General features: G+C 40.9%; 1 protein-coding gene across 2 annotated transcripts; it reads left to right on the forward strand.

Moving 5' to 3' along the window:
• Window positions 1-3,578: 3,578 nt before the first annotated feature.
• Window positions 3,579-18,150, forward strand: RAC1 (Rac family small GTPase 1; the record flags this gene model as incomplete). Of its 2 annotated transcripts, XM_082006585.1 has the most annotated exons (7): window positions 3,579-4,294; window positions 11,150-11,221; window positions 12,607-12,724; window positions 15,105-15,161; window positions 16,883-16,945; window positions 17,695-17,854; window positions 18,020-18,150. In XM_082006585.1, the coding sequence occupies exons 1-7, from the start codon at window positions 4,260-4,262 to the stop codon at window positions 18,148-18,150; spliced, it is 636 nt and encodes a 211-aa protein (XP_081862711.1). In that variant the 5' UTR covers window positions 3,579-4,259. The 2 variants fall into 2 exon arrangements, with proteins under 2 accessions (XP_081862711.1, XP_081862712.1); XM_082006586.1 differs by lacking the exon at window positions 15,105-15,161.
• Between the last annotated feature and the right edge of the window lie 1,468 nt (window positions 18,151-19,618).

The raw sequence follows: 19,618 nt of genomic DNA on the forward strand, positions 1-19,618 counted from the left end.
ATCTTTTAAGTGCTAGCTACTGTCCAAAGAGCTTGAATAAGTACTGCTGTCCTGATTTAAAAGTGGGAAGGCAGAGGGTCTCAGTGAGTGACAGGCCACAAAGGCAGGTAACACCACAGGTGGAACTCGAGCCCAGGAAGGAATTTTGGATGCCTAGTGCTGTGCATTAAGATTTCTTTCTGCCAGTTACTATGTCCCTAATCATTAATCACCTGACTTTTACTACCCACTCAAATTAGGATAAAATCAAGCCTTAAGTACAATTTTTAAAGACAATTCTCGTAGCTATTTTAAGATGAAAAAGCATCTGGAAACCCTGTTTTTCTCCTGTAAGAGAAATCTCTCTTCAGTTGTTTTGGGTGGGTTTTTTTGCTTCTGATTTTAACACAAATATCTAGAGAGAGAAGAGTACAACATGCTGAAAACCTTATTCTGCACTCTGACATGTTGTGATACACCTTTGCTTCACATAAAATTGGCTCTTGCACTTCAGTCCAACCCCTAGTTTCAAGTGCTGTGCCATTCCAGCTTTTCACCCCTAAAACAGTTTTCACATTGGTAAGGACAGACTTTTACTTTTGACCTAGATACTGCAGCATGCTGTTTCCTGAGGGCGATTGAACAGAACCGGTGTCAGCAGGAAGTGTCATCTAGGAGTAAGAGACTACATCTATGAATCACTCTTAGGTGTTCTGTTTGCTTCACTGACGTGTTTCCCTGCATGCACAATGTATACTGGTACTTTTCTACTTCTCTATGCATTTGTTTGTGGCTTTATTAATGAACTAACACGTTAAAGAACACAGTAATAGTTTGGGATGAAAGACACTGTAAAAGTGGAAATAATTATTGTGTCTGTAATGCTGATAGTCTGTGTTATGGTGAGTAGAACTTTCCAGTATTGCATCAGCGTGATTACCCTGCCACTCCCCATCCACAAAGGAGAATAATCCTCCTTCAGTGCCAGCACATACACAGTACACACATTCAGATGGTACCCGAAACAATTTTGAATAATGATTTCCTCTCGATGTGGAAGAAAAAGACTTTCAACAATTGTAATGGATGAGAAAAGATAAGGTGATAGATTGTGGAACAATATTAGGACTGATCTGAGCCTCAATTTTATGATTCATGATATAATCAGAATTATGGAAAGATCTATAATTCGTTATTGTTACTGCCATTCATTACTTTCTCTTTACATACTCCTCTGTGTAGTGCATTCGCAACTATTCTATATACAACTCAGCACTGCAGTCGTATCTATCAAACTGATAATTTTGCTGTTGTTTGTTATTAACTTCTCGCTCCTTTGCCCTGTCTTTCATACTGTTCTCTAATTTTCTTTCCTTTTGTCAAACTAATATTTCAATATGTTCCCTGTGTCAGTCTCTCCTCTCACTCTCAGGGAAAAAAATCAGATCTGCAAAGTGTTAAGCACCATGTAAGTTATTTGTTTCTCTTCAAAAACAAATACACTACATACTAGTTAAACCAAAAAGATGCAAGAATACAGTAAAATGTAGATGAAATATAGTAAGTTTAATAATAGAATAATTAACACATTATGTACTCTGAGGAGCATACACATAAATAATGATTTGTCTTTCAAGGCAAATAAGGAAAGGTACCTTAAGAGAGATATCAACTAGGAGTTCAAATGCAAAATTTTGCACAATTCCAAAAGGCTCCTTCTTATAATATTTGAAGAAATTTAAGTTTACAAACACATGGGGGAAAACGAAATTTATAAATCTGTTACCATCATCATCTATCCAAACTGTAATATTGTTTTTAATGACTAACAGTAAATATTTATCTAGGTATTTTCTAATGTTGGCAATTATATGCCCAATTGGGTATAAAATTGTCTATTTAAAACTTACGGGTTTTTTTTACAATGCAAAACAATTGATCCCAAAAGAATAGGATGGAGTAGCACTGAAAAGAACTTATATAAAAAGATACTGCTTGTCTCATGACAGGATCATAAAAGCAATTTGTGCTAATGTGTTTTCTCTGTCATAGCCTTGATCCTTGTCTTTGTATGCTATTTTGTAATAGTATTGCAAATTTTGTTCTACCTCTTTTTAATGTAAAATAATCTAAGTATCCCTCTGTTTTACACTGGGTAAAAAAGAAGCAGTAGGGGAATAGATAGGTGGTGGGAAGATCAGCAGCAGTTTTAAACATCACTTGAATCTTCCCATGCTCTGGGTCTCCCTAGGACCATGACATAAATTCGACAGTCTTCATTTCTGCTCTATTTTTTTTCTGTATCCCAAAGGCCCCAAAAGCTGTTGTAGCAGCCAAGAACAGCAGGAGTGCTGCAATACTGCCCACACCTCTCTTCCGCAGCTCCCGGCTGCTGGGTAGAGAACGGTTGCCAGGTCATTGGCAGCCCCGGAGTCTTGGCTTTAAGGGTATTTAGCTTAAATGACAAGTCATTTCAGCTTCCATCTGTATGAGGGAACGTGGACATACAAGTGTTGCAAAAATAGCCTTCCAGTTCAGAGCAACAATTATGATGTTCTCCTCACTGATGTGAAATATCTGAGAATTATCTTTGCTCAGAAAAAGAAAAATGGAACAGAGTAACCATCATGGAAAGCTCTGTCCACTGATGAGGTTGTGTTGTGTGGTATCAAAATAATTTAGAAATGTTCTGAGGTTAATCAAAGCTCCAATAGCTGGAAAGCCCATGATGGGACACTATATTGATTTCAGTGAATTCATCAGCACTTTGCAGAAGCAGTGTGTGCATGGGCCCTTTCCCCATACTTTCTTTGACGAATGGACGGCAATGCAAACAAAGGGAATAGCGGTTGTGTGCATCAGTCCAGCCAGAAGCTTCTCTGCCAAGTAGAATTATGGCAAGAACTAAGTGTAGACATTAATAGACTCCTGGGATCATTGGACCTGCTCTGCTTGACTTTTACTTCAATGTTTCCTGAAAATAACTGGTTTGCTTGGGGAAAAAAGAAACCCAAGGCTGACAGTCCCTGGGCTGTCCCATCTTCTGAAGACTGACTGTGCACTGATCTGGTCTAAAACTTGCCAGCAGAGTTAATTAATGTCATGGCACATCATGAGGAGGGAGGATGGTGTGAGGATCTATCGATGAAGGGAAATGTTCTGGCTCCGCACTGTGCTGGCACACTGGGTGAAAGGGACTGTCCCATGGTGGGTGGCATTCCTGTCTGGGGAAACGGGCAGCTACGCACCGCAACACATCAGGAACATTGTGGGTTGTCTCTGGTAGCTGGAGTTCCATCAGCTCAGTCCATCTGTAGGGCAAACCTAGTTTCAGGTTAACATGCTTCGTGAGATCATAGAATCATAGACTCTTTCGGTTGGAAGGGACATTTAAAAGTCATCGAGTCCAACCCCCCTGCAATGAGCCAAGAATTAGATTGGTGCACGATGTCCTGATAGTGGATGGGTTGTGTTAGACTGTGTCAGGAGTGAAAGACAGGATCCAAAGTGGTGTCAGAAGACAGCTTTTTGTTTGAGAGGGGATTGTCACAACATGATGGCATGGCTGCCAGGTCAGTATGTCACCGGTGAGGCAGTGGAGAGGGCTGGTGCAGGATGATGCCCTGACCCATGTCCATGACCAGACGCGGGGTGCAGGTGGCAGCGCGGCCTCCCCACTAGAGAAGCTGCTCTCCTGTGGCCTGTGTACCGCTGCCAGCCCTGCTCGCAGCACGAGGCCGCCTGCTTGTCTCAGCAGTGCCGGCGCATGACATCACATTTCAGAAAGGCTCTGACTGACTAAAGGAGGGAAAAAAAAAAAAAGATCACCCTGGGGCCCTCCCTGGTCCTAAGGCGGAGGGAGTCCCTGGCTGGGTTAGTAGCACAAGCATGGCGGCTGCTCCTGCTCGGCGGTAAGCACTGGCGAGAGCGCCCGAAACCCTCCCGGCGCGACGAAAATACCCGAGCGCAGCCGAAGCTCGCTCGGCGCCGCCCGCCGTCTGGCCGAAGAGGCCCGAAGCAGCGGCGCCGGACCGGCTCCCCGTGAGGGCGGGTCCGCGGGGGCCGAGCGCAGCCCGGCCGGATGTGAGTGGAGCGGCCGCTTCCTGTTTCCCCGCAGTCCTCCCTCTCCCCGCCTTGGGTGGTGGCCGCTGCCTCGTCCCCGCTCCCCGGCACAGGGCGGAGGCGGCCGCGACCTGGTGCGGAGACCGCCGCCGGTTCCCTTCTTGCGCGGCTCTCCCACCCCGCTCAGCAGCAGGACCCGCCGCCGCGGCGCAGCCCCGATGCAGGCCATCAAGTGTGTGGTGGTGGGCGACGGGTAAGTCTGAGGGGACCGCTCGGTCGGTCCCGCGCCGTGAGGCGCTCCGCTGGCCCCTGGGGGGGGAGGGCGTCCGCCTGTGGGGCGGGGAGCGGCGCGGGCCGCCCGGGCGCCGCTGCAGGTTGTGGGCGCCTCCGCCGCGGGGCCCGGGCGCGGCCCGGCCGCCCCCGGGGGGCGCGGGGGGTCGCCGGGTTCGGAGGTGGCTGCACCGGGGTCGGGGGTGGGTGGGGGTGGCGGCCGGCGGCTTCCTGCTGGTGGCGGGGGCGGGGAGGGAAGCGCGGGGCCGGGCGGTGACTGCTGCGAGCAAATGGTGGCTGCCGCGGGAGCGAGGTTTCGGGGGGGGGCGGTTTGGTGAGCGCTGGGTGTCTCGGTGCTGGCCTCCTCCTCGACCTCCGCGATGCTGCCGGGGAAGGGCGTCCGGCGGGTGGGTGCTGCAGGGGCGGCCGAGGAACCCGTATTGGTGCCGGCGGAAGCGGCCTTCGCCTGCTGGGGTGCGGGCGGCAGGGCGGGCTGCGCCCCCATTCGCTCCGGCAGCGCTGGGCCGCTTCTGCCCGCTTACCCTGCCGCTTGTGTCTGGTGTTCCGTGTATCGCTAGGCACACCGGAGTAAGTGAAGTGTGTTAAAAAAAACCCCACACTTATGATGCTTTTAATGATGTGAGAAATTTAATACTGTTTTACTGCTTATAGCTTGATTTTTGACATCTGGTTCTTGCAGTAAAACTAAGTGGAGTGTACTAAACTAAGCAGATCGTAAATGCTTGTGAGCAGAGGCTGTTTTTCTACATGCATACATCTAGTTTTGTAAGGTTCCTGTCTAAATGAGACTGATAAAGCACTTGAAATACAAATAGTTAACGATATACCTGTCTGTAAAGAACAGTTACACCTACAGCATTCAGATGTGGTATTACTTATAAGTGAAACAACTTAAGGATGCTTTCCAGAACCCAGTTAACTCTTAAGTTTAGCTGTTGGATTTCAATGGGAGGAATGCTGGAGTTGTGCTGGGGAAAGAGTTTGTGTGTGTGTTGAATATTCTTCATGATGGTATTCCCATCAACTCAGAGGCGTTCTTTCTCTAACTGGATGTCAGAGCTCAGGGGAACATCACAGGCCAGCTGGAAAACAAGACTTGTCTTATGCAGTTTGAGAGGCTTTTTTTCCCTGAGGAGAAACAAAAATCCCAGTGTAGGCTGAGCATAATTGGTATCACACAAACTTCTGTAGATGACACAGGAGTAAAGTGTAGCTAAATGGTCTTGCCACTGTCTGTAACTTCGTGTAGTCTTCAAGTTATTTGTGTGTGTGGGTTTTTTGTTGTTTTGATTTTTAAGATATAGAATCCCTAGAAAGGCAGCTAAGTATGGTTTAAAGATAAACTTACTCTGTATAATAAATTTGTCTTGACTTTCTGTGTAAGGTTTTGAGCAATATGAACATGAAAGTGGCATCTTAACAAACAAAGACTTTTCATAGTAATGTAATTCTTTGATGCTAAATAGGATAACTATGGCCTGTTCTTTTGGTTATGTTGATTTTTAGACCCAACAAATTTGCTTTTCTATTATACCAGTTTTTTAATTCAACTGAACTGTGTTGTCTGTGACAGTGCTGTAAATAAATGTGATGCATCATGTTTGGGTGGGGAGAAAAGTTTAGTCTACTTCCTCCACTAGATTTGAGAACTCAGCACAGACAAACTGTATAATGTTCAGTAATTCATTCAACAAAACTGCTATTTTCATAGTTTGCTTTGTAAGCCATCCCGCTTCTGAACACATTTGTTGCTCTTTGTCTTGGAAATGACAAAGTGGTGTAATTCTACCCGAGTTTTGTACCTACCTGTGAAAAAAATACACTAGCTTAATTTGTTTTCCTTCCTCCTTAGTTAGAAACAAATCTCTTTTAAGGTTCCATTCAGCTACCATTGCTCATTTTTTTATAGCTTTGTATCATCCTCCCTTCAGTGTTTTTAAAAAATATTTAGCCATTTGTGGTTCTCTGTGTTGCTGCTTCAAAAGTTCAAGCATTACAGGTACTCTAGGAAATGTATGATGTTTGGCTTAGATAAGGTTAAAGCTTTCATGTTTCTGTAAAACAATGCAAGTTAAAGATTTGCTCATGTAATATAAAACTTAGGTATTGTTTTATGTCACCTCTGCAAAGATCTGCTAGGAACAAAACAAAGCTGCAGAAAGTACATGTGTGACTATTATTTTCTTAATTTGTAAACGAGTACGCTGTTTCTTATGTGTAACTCACGATTGTTCTTACAGCTTTGACTAGTATCTGTTTGGACAACTAATTTGACTAGAAAAACACGGCTTGTGTGCTGGTTATGCTATCATATTTTGCCCTTGGTTTTTTTTTCTTCATTGTGAGGATTGTTTGGGGAAGAATAAATGGCAACTGTTGCTTTGACTCCTTGATGATACAGAGCAGTAAGAATGTGCTGGACAGATGAAGAGCACTCCACTTGAGTAACTCCAAGAATTGCTGTTGATTGACACTTGAGAAAAAGCGGTGGTGTAAGTTATTTTTAGCAGCTTTTGTTTTCACTCTAAAAAGGCAGCTGTTAAGTGGTATGAAATCTCCAGTGATGTCGTGTAATGTTAGGGGAAGTTCTGCATTCTGGAGGAATTATTACTAGATGTCACAGAAATGGTCACACTTCATGCTCTTTTATAGGCTTTTTTTAATTGCAGAAATACTGTAAGAACAAAAGCAGTGAATTAAGAGTCCCTGTTTGGAATTCTGCTTTATTTGAGGCCTTTGCTAAAGCCATGATGTATTTGATTTGATAGCTTGTCGAGAAGTGGGGTGCAGTTGGGGTAACTGGCTTCTTACTGAGTGTAGTGCACTGTTTGTGTAAGATGCTGAACACCTCAGGGTCCCTCCAGTGCAGTCTGTAGAGAGTGCAGTGACTTGAAATTTAGTAACTTGTGTTACTGAAAGTTTAAAAAATGGAGTAGTATTGTAGGTACTGAACAGCGTGTTTGGGAGAGGGTGTGTCATAGTGAGTAGAACAGCTTATCTGGCAAAGCCATATGTAACTAAACCTACTATAGCAAAATACTGAACTTTTGCTCTGACTACGGTACAAGAGAAATCTCAGCTACTGTCTAACATTTGAGTAAACACCTGGGCTGTTGTTCGTGATGTCTGGTAGGGACATCATTCATGTGGATCAGGGAAAGAAAGAAATCACATAATCAAAGCTTTTTATGAAGGCTGCCACCTGTTTGCAGATATCAGTGTTTCCAGAATTATACAGCAAGTACTTCAGCTGGCCTCCATCACTGTGGCTGCAAATGGGAACTAAATTCTCACAATTAGTTTTTAGTTGCAGGAAAGCAGGAGACTCTCAAACATCTGTGCAGCTGCAGCGCCTTTAGAGTGGAAGAAACACTGGTGCAGGTCCTCCACCAGCATTTCAGTGTCTGTCACATAACGTGGCTCCAAGTGGCTCTAACATAGTGGGGAAACTTCATAAAACTTGTTAGTGTAAATAGGGCCAGGAAAGTGATGGCATGTTTTGTTTTCAGGAATTAATACATGTGTGGTTCTATAAATACATTGATTCCTGGATGGAACCCGGAAGCAATAGGGGACTTGGTGCTGTCTTTTGTAAGTCTTTCACTTAACAATAAGTGGTTAAAACACTAGATTTCTGTAGGCCATATTTTTCATTAGTCAAATGTTACTAGTTTCATTTATGTAATAGCGGGTGGGCAGAGCTATGATTAAGTAGTTGCTAGAAATCTTGTTATGACTAATCTTGGTTTGGTGTTATTTTAGTTTCTTAGTCTCAGCCTTTATGTAGAAGGATTTATATTTTGCCAAACAGCTGGAGGAGTTCTTTTTAGGGGAGTTGCTTTAATACAGAAGTTAGAAGTTTAAAGAAGTTGATAAAGTACTTAGAGGATGTGCTTTATTTATAAAGGTAGGCATTCGTGTTTATTTTTAAGACTGGTAACCATGATCTGATTCGTAGGGCAGTGAGCCAAAAGGCAAGGAAAGCAGGAAACCTAGATGGAGCAAGTCTGAAACAGGGTTGTTGAACGTGTTTTTTCTTGTTTAAATGACTCTGGCTGATTGCTGCAGAAGTACATTACAGGCACTTCTAAGCTTGGAATGAAATCTCTCACCACCTCCTTCCTGCACTGTTTTCATTAGCCAGAGCAGACTCACCAGTTTCAGTGCATGGTGAGCAAAAGAGCCTGAGTGCAGAGGAAAGTTCTTGATCCACTGCTGAAAATGTTGAGTTCAACATTAATCTGTTAGAAGCTTAAATTACCTGTAATGAATTTACTGGAAAATGAAGCATCAGACCAAACAGGTTCTAGAAGCCTGAGAACATGTAGCCTCTGTGCCTCAAGAGATTTCTCAAAGAAGCTGGCTTTTGCTCCTCTCAGTATTTTGAAGGTTTTCACTTTTGTCCTTTATAAGCTGGACCAGCATAGCCTGCTTTATAGTGTTGTGAGTGCAATTCAGCAATATGTTCAAACTGATCTAACTGATAGCTTGGGGAGCTAAGACAGCAAGTTGTCCTTGTGGGGGAGGTGGAGTGAGTGTTCTGGCTTGTTCCAGAGTCAAAGTGCTAGTGCAAGAGATAAGATGGGATCTCCTCTTCTGACAGCTGTTAAATTAGCTAGCTGTGGTGTCATACTGCTCCACAACTCTTTCCCACAGAAGTTTTTGAAGAGTAAGTCCCTCTCCTACTTTTGAGCACAAGTATATCTCAAGCCTGTTACTACAGGAGAGTGTTCAGAAATTGTACTTTGTACTTCTCAAGAATAGAATTAAATGTCCCCGTTGTTGTTGTTGTTATAGCTTGGTAAAAGAGAGTGCATGCTGGAAGGGAAAGAAAAAAAAAGTCTCAGACTGTGCAAAGAGCTGGCATCTTGTTTCCTTAGAGGCAGGTGTGAAAAGTAGTGTGGAAAGCTGCATGGTATGATCAGAGAGTGTTGCAGCAGATGGGATGTTATGCCAAGTGTCAGCTCAGGAACATAAAATTACAATTAAAAAATGGGCATGTAGGATGAAATCCTAGATGCTGCTGCACACTGAAGCAACTCTTTCATAGCTTGGGCATTTAAGGTAATGCTTTTAGATGCTGCTGTCGAATAACTTCTTGGACTAATGCAGTATGGAGTTGCTTGAAGTTTAATGGGGAGACGTGTTACAGATTGAGCTACACCATACAAGGTAACTTATGGTTGTGACAAAGCTCAAATTTACTTAACCTGCCTTGAATTGTGAGTAACTTAAGTAAGGCTGGTTGGTTAATGCTGAGTGTTAAATGATTTTCAAATAATGTTTTCAAGATGGTCATTTGTAAATGAAGGGACAGTCTACATGCTTCCAAACCAAGAGAAGAAATGCAGTGATTAAGTGGAAGATACATAGTAAAATTCAGATATGAATGCCTCAGAATGTTTGCAGCTGCAGAGCTAGTAAGCCCTTGACTAAAGCTTGTTTCTGTGAGTTATTTTTTTCTTCTGCAGAAGCTAAAGGATAATAGGACACTTTTAGCAATAGCATTTGGTTCTTGGGTTGGGTTTGGCTTGTTTCTTGTTTTGTGGTTTGTTTTGTTTGGTTTTGTTGTTGGCTTTTCTTAACTATCAACTGTAGTTCTAGACTAAAACTTTAATTAGAGTTCCTTCAGCTTGTGAAATACTTAGTTCAGGAGGCTCATGAATTAAACCTAAAAATACTAATGGCAAGATTATACATGTAAGTACAGTAAGGTTTCAAAGTTGCTGCTGACTGACTTTGAGCAAATCGTTGTAGTGATAAAATATCTGCAACACAATGCTGTTTTCCTTGCATGGGAGTTTGAGAAGAGTGGTCAGAAAGACTGTAAGGCTGTCTGGGCATTGCCGCTTTTAAGGAACTAGTTGCACACTCGCCTCTCTAATCTCTCACACTGTTAAAGGATTATGCACTTCAAGTGAGAAGCCAGCACGGGAACCAGTCTGCAGTGTCAGAAACACTCTCTGCAGAGTCTATTTTAAAAAAGAAATATGGTCCAATTTCAAGTTTTCCAACCCTTTAACTGCAACTGTAAAAAAAATTCAATGGTGATGTTAATCTAATGTTTGCCTCTAGATAAGATGTGGGGAGTAGGGTGGAGAGGGAATGGGCTAGCTGCCAGTTTTAAAAGAATCCTGGAACAGAACCTTGTCCTGCCCCCATTTGAGGCTGTTCAGAATTAGATAGGTGGGGAAAGGTTTGGTGTTCCAAGTTCTCCAATGTTGGAATGTAATTTATCTATAAATCACTTTATGAAATGTTTGAGTAGTTGATGAATGCATGCGGGGAGTTATTTTGCAGTAGCGATATATATTGTGAGTATTATAACTTGTATTTGTTCCTCAAATACTCAAAAGTAATGACATGTTGAGAAATTACACTTTTCAAGCTTTTTCAAACTTTACTTTATGAAAGTATACCATATTCTGGAAAAGATAACAGTTTTGGAATTATGTAAAGGGTATCTGGAAATACTTTTTTAATTTCAGGGAGTTGGAGTAAGGTGGTCTTGAGTATTCAGTCAGGTGACAAGGAGATGTTAGTAGTTTTATCAGTACTTGTGGGTGTTTTTTTGTCAAAGATTAATTAAATTTGGTAATTTACCACTTCACAAAATGAATGTTTATATTATATGTGTTTTCATTGCCAGTTATCTCAAGGCTACAGTCTCTTAGCTGTTTTCCTGCACAGTAGTGACTACTGACACTCAATTGTTCCTTAGATGACTGGATGTAATCAGTCGTCTTCCCTAAAAGGAATATTATTTATCATTATTCAAGATGAATGTATTTTACATGTGAACTTTCTTTTTTTACAGTGCTGTAGGTAAAACATGCCTACTCATCAGTTACACAACCAATGCATTTCCTGGGGAATATATACCCACTGTGTAAGTACTTACAAAATCCTAAGAACTCATTTATGTCAGCTTCTCTGTGCTTACTGCTGTTCCAGATTCCTTGTTTGAACTGGCTGCAAGAATCCCTCAGGTTCATCTTAAACATTTAACTGAGTATCTAGGTGTCTGTAAGGAGAAGAACTTTGGGCTGTTACTGCTTAGCACTGTCGTACCAGAGCTTGTTCATGCGCCATCAGTTTTGCCTTTCTGCCCTCTAGGCCTAGCTTATTAGGGACTAACACATATGAACATTTTATCAGATGCTGTTCTCTTATTTAAAATAATATGTTATTTCTATGTTTAATATAATTTATAATAAGGAATCCCAAGACTGAACAGCTTGTAAAACGTCATATCGTAGTCAGAAATAGTTGGTTCATGTGACTAGAGATTTTTTCTCATTTGTTCCTTCCACTACTTGTGCTACTGCCAAACCTGTGCTAAGCCAGCTACAGCTCTACAGCTCCTTGGGTGAGATTGTGGGGACTCATTTATTTTGGTGCTTCCCACTTCTTGCATGTAAGCATTTGTCAGTATCAGTATTAGTGTAGTTCTCTTTTTGAGGGCTTGTTGGGGGCAGACTTTTTATACACAAGCAGCTTCTTTGCCCGTTTCATATGTGTCTCTATTTATCTGGCTATCTTGCTCTTTGTAAGTATTGATGATTTTTTCAGATAACTAAATACATTCTAATGACACTTACAGATTACTTTAGTTACCCTTCCAAGGCCTTGTTGTCTTAATTACTCCTTTTACCTTTTTTTGGTCTTAAATTTTGATTTTTGCATTACAGTATGCTTGTGTTCCCAGTGAACTTAGTTTAGTGTGAACAAGTCATTAAAACCTTTGCAGCTACAGTAGTGACGAGATAAAAATTAGGTCTCTACTGGCCCCTAGTTATTAACTTTGCTATTTCATTGGAGGGGTTTTTGATTAGCAGGATTAATAAGTTTGTTTTGTTCTTACCTACTGTTGTCATTAAGGATTCCTTGGTTGTTGCTCATGTATCTTCAATTCTAAAACTTACAAAATGAGACAGATTAACTTGCTGAATGTCCCACCAAGAGTGGAAAGTGCTTGCTAAGTGCATCACCTGCTTTCCTGTACTTACGGAGATCAACACTTCCCTCGGAAGAGCAATGAAAAAGATGAATTCTGTTCAGATTGAACAAGTCTGTTGTGCATATTTTTTCCTTTCATTACCCAATACCAGGCTCAGTATTTAAAGAACAACTTTACTGTTTCTGGGGAACAGAAGGATGCAATAAAAACATTTCCTTTCATAGTGTTCCAAATTAGGACTCTGTAGGAAAAAGTCCTTGGGTGCCGTATTTTACCCCAAGCTAATGCAGCTAACTCTTGCTTTATTTTTTTAGTTTCGACAACTACTCTGCTAATGTAATGGTTGATGGAAAACCAGTCAATCTGGGTTTGTGGGATACAGCTGGTCAAGAGGACTATGACAGACTACGTCCACTCTCCTATCCACAAACAGTAAGAACTACAGTGTGAAACTAGAAAGAATCTGTACGGCTTTGTCTAATGTAAAGGTTTTGGGTGGTTTGGTTTTTTTTTTGAATGTAAGGTGAATTTGTCACACCTGGAATTGTATTTCTTAGTAATAGTGACTTGTTGCAAGGTACCTTCCTTCATCCTATGTACTGTAGCTGCAATATTATAATCTTTGATGTGTGTACAGTTGTACAAATGTTAAAATTTGCATGCTTGTGTATTTGTGTGTGCTGATACTTGGTGGCTTTTGTGTAGTTGCAGTCTCAGAATCAGCTAGAATGTTTGATTTAAAACCAGAAAAAACCCAAACACCCCTGCCCCCCCACCCCCCCAAACCCGTTGGTGAATAGTCCCATCAGCTAGTCCATTGATTTTAAGTGTAGCATGCCTGCTAAAAGCAGGGTTTGTTTTTGGTTTTAGGTGTGATGTTTGGCTGCAACCTGACACTGTCACTGCTAAGCACTTGATACTGTTTAGTCTCTATGAAGATGCTCTAGATGTGAAAGAGGCAGTACTGAATGAAGATACTGGTATTGACAGAGGCTGTGTCAGAGCTTTCAAATGTACTTAAGCCCATGGCTATTTTATTACTTGCTGTAGTTTGTGCTATAACATCAATACAAATGTGCTTCTGTCTTCTATGCTTGCAACTGGTTAAGTCCTGTCTGCATGCAGCATCTTTCCTTGTGTAAGGAAAATGCCAAAGTAATCTGGCTCCGCTCTTTCCACTGCGACTTCAGCTACAGTTAATCTTTGTAGAGGCTGGTTTTCTAGGCTCTTTAGAGCAGTTACTTTTATCTGGTGGAGCTGTGCTATAAGTAGAGAAAGGTGGTAATTTGCAATTTTTTGGGCATTGATTACTGTTGTTGTTAACTGTCAAATATATATTCAATGCTAATAATGTAAAATGCAAAATTATTCTAGTTATTCTACAGCATGACTGCTCTGTTGCATAACCTGAATGTTATTTAATGAACTCTGGTACTTTTTTTTTAGTAAACTGTCTTAATTCACAATTTTCCTTAATTCACTCCTCACTAACTCTTACAATTAGGCTTTTCCATCAGTTACGAGACCTACGATGGATATGAACTTGCCAGTTGTAGGCAACTCTAGTAGAAATGCCAGAAATATCAGCCTTTCCTAGGAAGAGAGACAATGGAAAGCTGTTTTTCTCTAATATTTAGGTATTTATAGGATACCTAGAACTTAAGCTTTATTAACATTGTAAAAATACTTTCAAAAAAATGTCCTGGGGTAGAAAAAGGTATGTTGAAAGATCACTCAATAGCGTGAGATAGCAGAGTTGTAAGAGAGTACACAGTTCCTCTGCTGTGACAAAGGGACAGAATACATGTGCATGTCTTCAGACGGCTAAAATAATTGCGGCTTTCTGACAGACTGAGAAGGAATTCCATGTCAATCTAAACATACTTTTGGGAAAAAACTCTCTTCTGTACAAGCATGTATAACTGTTAAGTAAAGGTTTGAAGTACTTTCAGTTGTTTGGATTGTTTTTCACAGCAGAAAATGAAACAAGGTGGTAAGTTTTGAACTTCTTATGAAGCAGCCTTCAGATCTTAGACTTGTGCAATATGTAAGATTCATCATCACCTAAGGGACAAAACCCCCACAAAACTAACGAAAAGCACAGAGGAAGAGAACAGTGGAGCTGATGAAGCCCGACTTTTTTTAGGATCAGCATTCAGCCTCCCCCTTCCTTCACTGTGCTATTTAAAACTCTCCCCTCACATGTTGTTGTGGCCCTCTGTTTCCCTCTATGTGCACCTGAACGCTGTTCTGGGCAAGGAGAAAGCAGGTATTTGCTGATTACTTGGCCAATATGTGCATCTCAGCCACCCAGCGGTTCAACAGCTATTAACTTCTCAGTAAGGACTTTGCCATAGTGGAGGCATGACTTTGTGTCTCTTTCCCTTATTCATATTTTTATTTTCTTCCTTAAAATATACAGGAATTTAATACCTTCTCCTGAATATATTTGAAATCTACCAGCATTTCAGAATATTTGGGGAAGGAAGAAGTTGGGGCAGAAAAGGTAGTTAACTTTGTTTCCTCAGGAGACCAAACCAAAAAGAAAATTAAGTGAGGAGGATGCTTTTCATTAGAGGTTTGCTCTTGCAAACATCTTGCTCTTCCTCCAACAATGCAGATAGACATTTACAGATTTTTGGGGAAGTCTGGCGGTCTGTTCTAGATGCAAGCTGTTGGTTGTGCTGAATTACAGGGCAGCGTCTCTCTTAAGAAAAGCCATGTTGTGAATATTTGTAAGCACAAATCGCTGATTGAGAATGTTTTCCCTTAAATACATTTTAGGAGTAACATTATCTCCTACTCTTATTAGGTTGGAGGAACCAATAGTAGGAATATAGCTTCCAGTCTGACAGATCAACCTATTGCCGTATGTAAAACTTTAAATAAAACTTCAGTTCCAAGTTCTGTCGTCTTGCTTACAATAGTGATAAATTGGCCCCTATTTTTTTTAAACAACTGTTTTTCTTGGAACTATCGAATTGCTAGATCTGAGAACTCCGTTACCAAATCTTTTTATATGAGTTGCTAAGACAACCTTTTCTTGCAAGTAAATACCTTTTCCTCCTACTTACTAAGGTTGGTAGTGTGCAAGACACCTGAAATCTTCAAATAATTCCTCAGGGTTACACTGATTTTTTAAAAAAATTTTTTTTTAATCTCTGGAGCTAGCAAAGGAGAGAGTCTGCATAATGTGCAGATCTTTAGTCACCACAAAGCTGCAGAACTGGAAAATGGAAGTAGTGGCCATAGTATCACATTTGATGTTGTTTCTTTCTTTCTTCTTCTGGGATGCTGCTTCAGAAACTTGTTGGGGTGATGCATGAACAACTGGGTTGCAAGTGCTTAGCAGTGCAGCTGTCAGATGCTGACCTAACAAAATGCCTTGAAATGCAGCACAATCAACTAACATTCTGACATGCCTGATTCTTTAACGCATTTAATAATAAGTACGGATGCAGAGGTAGGTTGTGAAAGTTGGGCTTGTTTGAGAGATGCTTATTGAGTTTTGGGTCATACAGCAAGATTTCAGTCCTCATCTGGTTAGACAGCAAAAATTAACTCTGTGGTTATTCTGAATGCTCATAGACTACGGTGCATGGATGAAGTTCATTGGGTTTTTTTGAAGTGTATACTAAATGGCAAGTAGTGTAAGCATTTGCTCTAAAATGTTTTTACCTGCTCTTACAATATTTCTTTTGCCTTAGTTGAAAAGTGAGATGTGCAAGACCCCTGAAAACACCCACTTTTCTCTGCTTTCGCATCATTTAGAAAGGGAAGGAGGGAGCTTTGAGGTTTTTAATACCCTTCTCAATCCTAATTTGGTTACAGAGAAATTCTGAAATCTTTTTATACTGACGTTCAGTAGACGTGACAGTTCTACAAGATTCTTCTGACTTGGGCATGGAAGTAATAATTGTAGAAATTATTGTTGGGGTTTTTTTATTCCATATTGTATACTTCGCCTTTGCAATTTAAGACTACTTTAGAGTAGTATATTAATAGCGTATTTGTATTTAAAAAATCAATGCCAAAGGTTAACACTTTGCAACATCCTGTGCTGATGAGGTACATATCTTTCAAGGCTTAAATCACCTAGAGGTCTGCAAAGAGCGTTCAGCCCCAGTGCAGAAGCCAGTCTAACGACTCTTCATTGCTTCCTGTGTGTGTCAAGGATCTGAAGTGTGTTGGGGTTTGTGTTTTTTGGGTTTTTTTTTCCGAATGTCAGTGAGGGAGAATAAATGACACTTAGGGGAAAAAAAAAGCTTGCAATGCAGTGGTATTAGTGGTTTAGTTGCTGGCTACTGCAATAGATTACAATCTATAGATCTTATAGATCATAAACTTGATTACAGTCGGTTTGTTGTTGGTTCCTCCACTTTGTGTCTGCTTGTAGCTGCCTGGGAATGGGTTTCCCACTGGGAAAGCCACCTCTGATTGTCATGTGCAACTGTGGTGTTGGCCTTGCCTTTTGCAAGTGTGATAGGGATGACAGTGTGATATAGGTGCTGGTGATACTGGCCTCTTCATGCTGATGAGATTTTATAGGGGTTGCTCTCCTGGGCTAAATTCTATCAACCTGTTTTGTAGGATGTCTTCTTAATCTGCTTTTCCCTCGTGAGTCCCGCTTCCTTTGAAAATGTCCGTGCTAAGGTAAGTACAAGCTGGTAAAATTTTATTTCTAAGGAATCAATGTAGTGTTCAATTTACAAGCACTGGCTGGAAAATATTAGTTGATTTAAAAAAAAAAAATTTTATTTTGGCAGGCTATGTGAAATGTAGTTTGAAAAGGTGCAGAAATCAATTTGCTAGACTTCTAAGTTGTGGAAGTTCAGAGCTCAGTATTGGGTAATTCCTTGATGCACTGATAGGATAACAGTAGTTTAAGAGTTTTCAGTCAACAAGGTGCCAAGATCATAAACAGGAACTTTCCTTTTAATACAATTTAAAGAAAAATATTATTAAAAAAAAAAGTCATGTAAAAATTAGGTTGATAGCACTTGTTTCTTGAATTGGCTGCTGTCCTAGCATGTGCTCTGCTACTGTTGCAGTCTTTCAGGTCCTTGGAGGACTCTGCTGTATGGCATTGTGGAGACCTCACAAATGAGAGGTGGGCTCCATGGGTGGGGGAAGTGCAGATCAGGGTTTTTCAAGGGTGTGGAGAAAATACAGCCCTTAATGGGTTACATTTTTTGAGTAAATGGAAATACCTGTTGGCTTTATTAAAAATGTTTTGCAATTGTATGCTGCTTTTCAATACTGTGTTAACGGAGTCTTATGTTATTCCCTTTACTCTTTGATGGACTCTGGCAAGTGTCATGATGGACTCGGAGCCTTTTGGTCATAGTGTTCGAGAGCCTTCGTGGAAATCTGCCCCCCCAACCTAAGCTCTTTTTTTGCAGTGGTATCCTGAGGTGCGGCACCACTGCCCCAACACCCCCATCATTTTGGTGGGTACCAAACTTGATCTCCGGGATGACAAGGACACTATTGAAAAACTGAAGGAGAAGAAGCTGACTCCTATCACCTACCCACAGGGCCTTGCCATGGCAAAAGAGATTGGTATGAAGGCGACGGGGTTATTGTTGACTTGATCTAAACCTACTTTGTGGATGATGTTGTACCTTAATTAAAATAAATGCCTGGCTTTCCTTGCGGAGTTAGCTGGAAGCAGTGCTGCTTTAATTGTGGAAAATTGCCTTTTAATTGCCTTTCTGCTTTCCACAGGTGCAGTGAAATACCTAGAATGCTCAGCACTTACACAGCGAGGCCTCAAGACAGTGTTTGATGAAGCTATCCGAGCAGTTCTGTGCCCCCCTCCTGTAAAGAAGAGGAAGAGAAAATGTCTGCTGCTGTAAATGTTCCCCTCCCCCACCCCACTCCAAACCCTGTGCTCTGCTCAGAACAATGGAGCATTCACACTCAATGCCAAGTTTTTCTGTTATAAATTAGTTCTTTTCCATAAATTCTTGAACCAATCAACAATTCTATGGTTTCATTTGTTTAAAGTCTGAAAGTTACCTTGCATTCTTCTAAAAGCAAACTCCTGAAAAGACAAAAAACCTATGTAAAGCCTTATTTTTAAAATCCTGTTCTTGCTCAATTAAGTGTTGCCAAACTATCTGCTGAACTAAGTTGCGTCGTTGTGCTACGAACACTAAGCACTAAACTGTTTTTTAAAGACTTTTCTTGAAGATTACTCTAATTTCTGGTAGGAAATGCAAAAACACTTTCTAGTTTTTCACAGTGACCGTACAGTGTAATTAGCAGAACACTGCACTCTAATGTGTTTTACTATTAAATGTTTTCTCAACCCCCAGTCATTGCGTAGCATGGTATATATCGAACCTCAGCTGTTGACAGTGACTGACACCCTTGAGTCACAGTGTAAAATGCTTTCTCGTTGGTAAGGGCTTGGTTGCAATCTAGTTCTTGCTGCTGTGATTTAAAAATAAGTTCTTACTGAAGTGTATCTAGGCCTTTGACAGCATCGGATTGTGATGGATCAGTGAAATATTGGGTTGGATCAAATGATAGTGCCAGACAGTATTTTGACACTGATGATGATGTACACTACACTGCCAGGGTAGCTGAAACAGAATTGACTTTTAGTGCAGGCTAAATGGGAGACCATTTTCCCAGCGGTGCAGTAGTGGGAGAGAGGTTGGTGTTCATAGGTGAATTCCTTTGAATTTCAAGTAGGGCATTCATTTAGGTACAGTTCTGAACTGGTCATTCCCACAACTGTTGTGTAGTAAACGCTTTTCTTGTAGAATCTCTTCTTACTGAGCAATATAACTTGTATTTTAAAACCTTTCTGATGATAGAAATTTGCTTTTTTTTTTTGGTAGAGTAGAACGTTCAAGCATATCTTCCTTATTTTCCTGTTATTTCTGACCCAGTAAGTTATATGCTTTCTGAGGAGCTTTTAGTCTATTAACTAGGTGTAAAAATCATGTGAAGCAGCTTTACACATTTTAGTAATTTTTATATTTTAAACATCTATGAACCTTCTCAAATATTGCTATTTGCCAGATGTCCCCACCACTGTAACATTACTAATGCAGACAAGTGTTCTTTATGTCAGTACATGTGCAGCATAGATTTGAGTAATGGTAACTGGGGTCTGTGAGGTTCTGTAAATTAGTGCTCACGTTCTGTACATCCTAAACTGGCAGGAATACAATGCTGAACTACACCCTTTCAACCACTAAAGTGAAATTTAAAAATAAAAGTTGCAAAATTGTGAAGTTTTTACATTGATCTTTTGCTAATGCAATTAGCAGTATGTTTTGCATGTATGACTTAATAAATCCTTGAATCACA

This window comes from Phaethon aethereus (assembly GCF_964289735.1).
Source record: "Phaethon aethereus genome assembly, chromosome: 15".
NCBI classification, from domain to species: Eukaryota; Metazoa; Chordata; class Aves; order Phaethontiformes; family Phaethontidae; genus Phaethon; species Phaethon aethereus.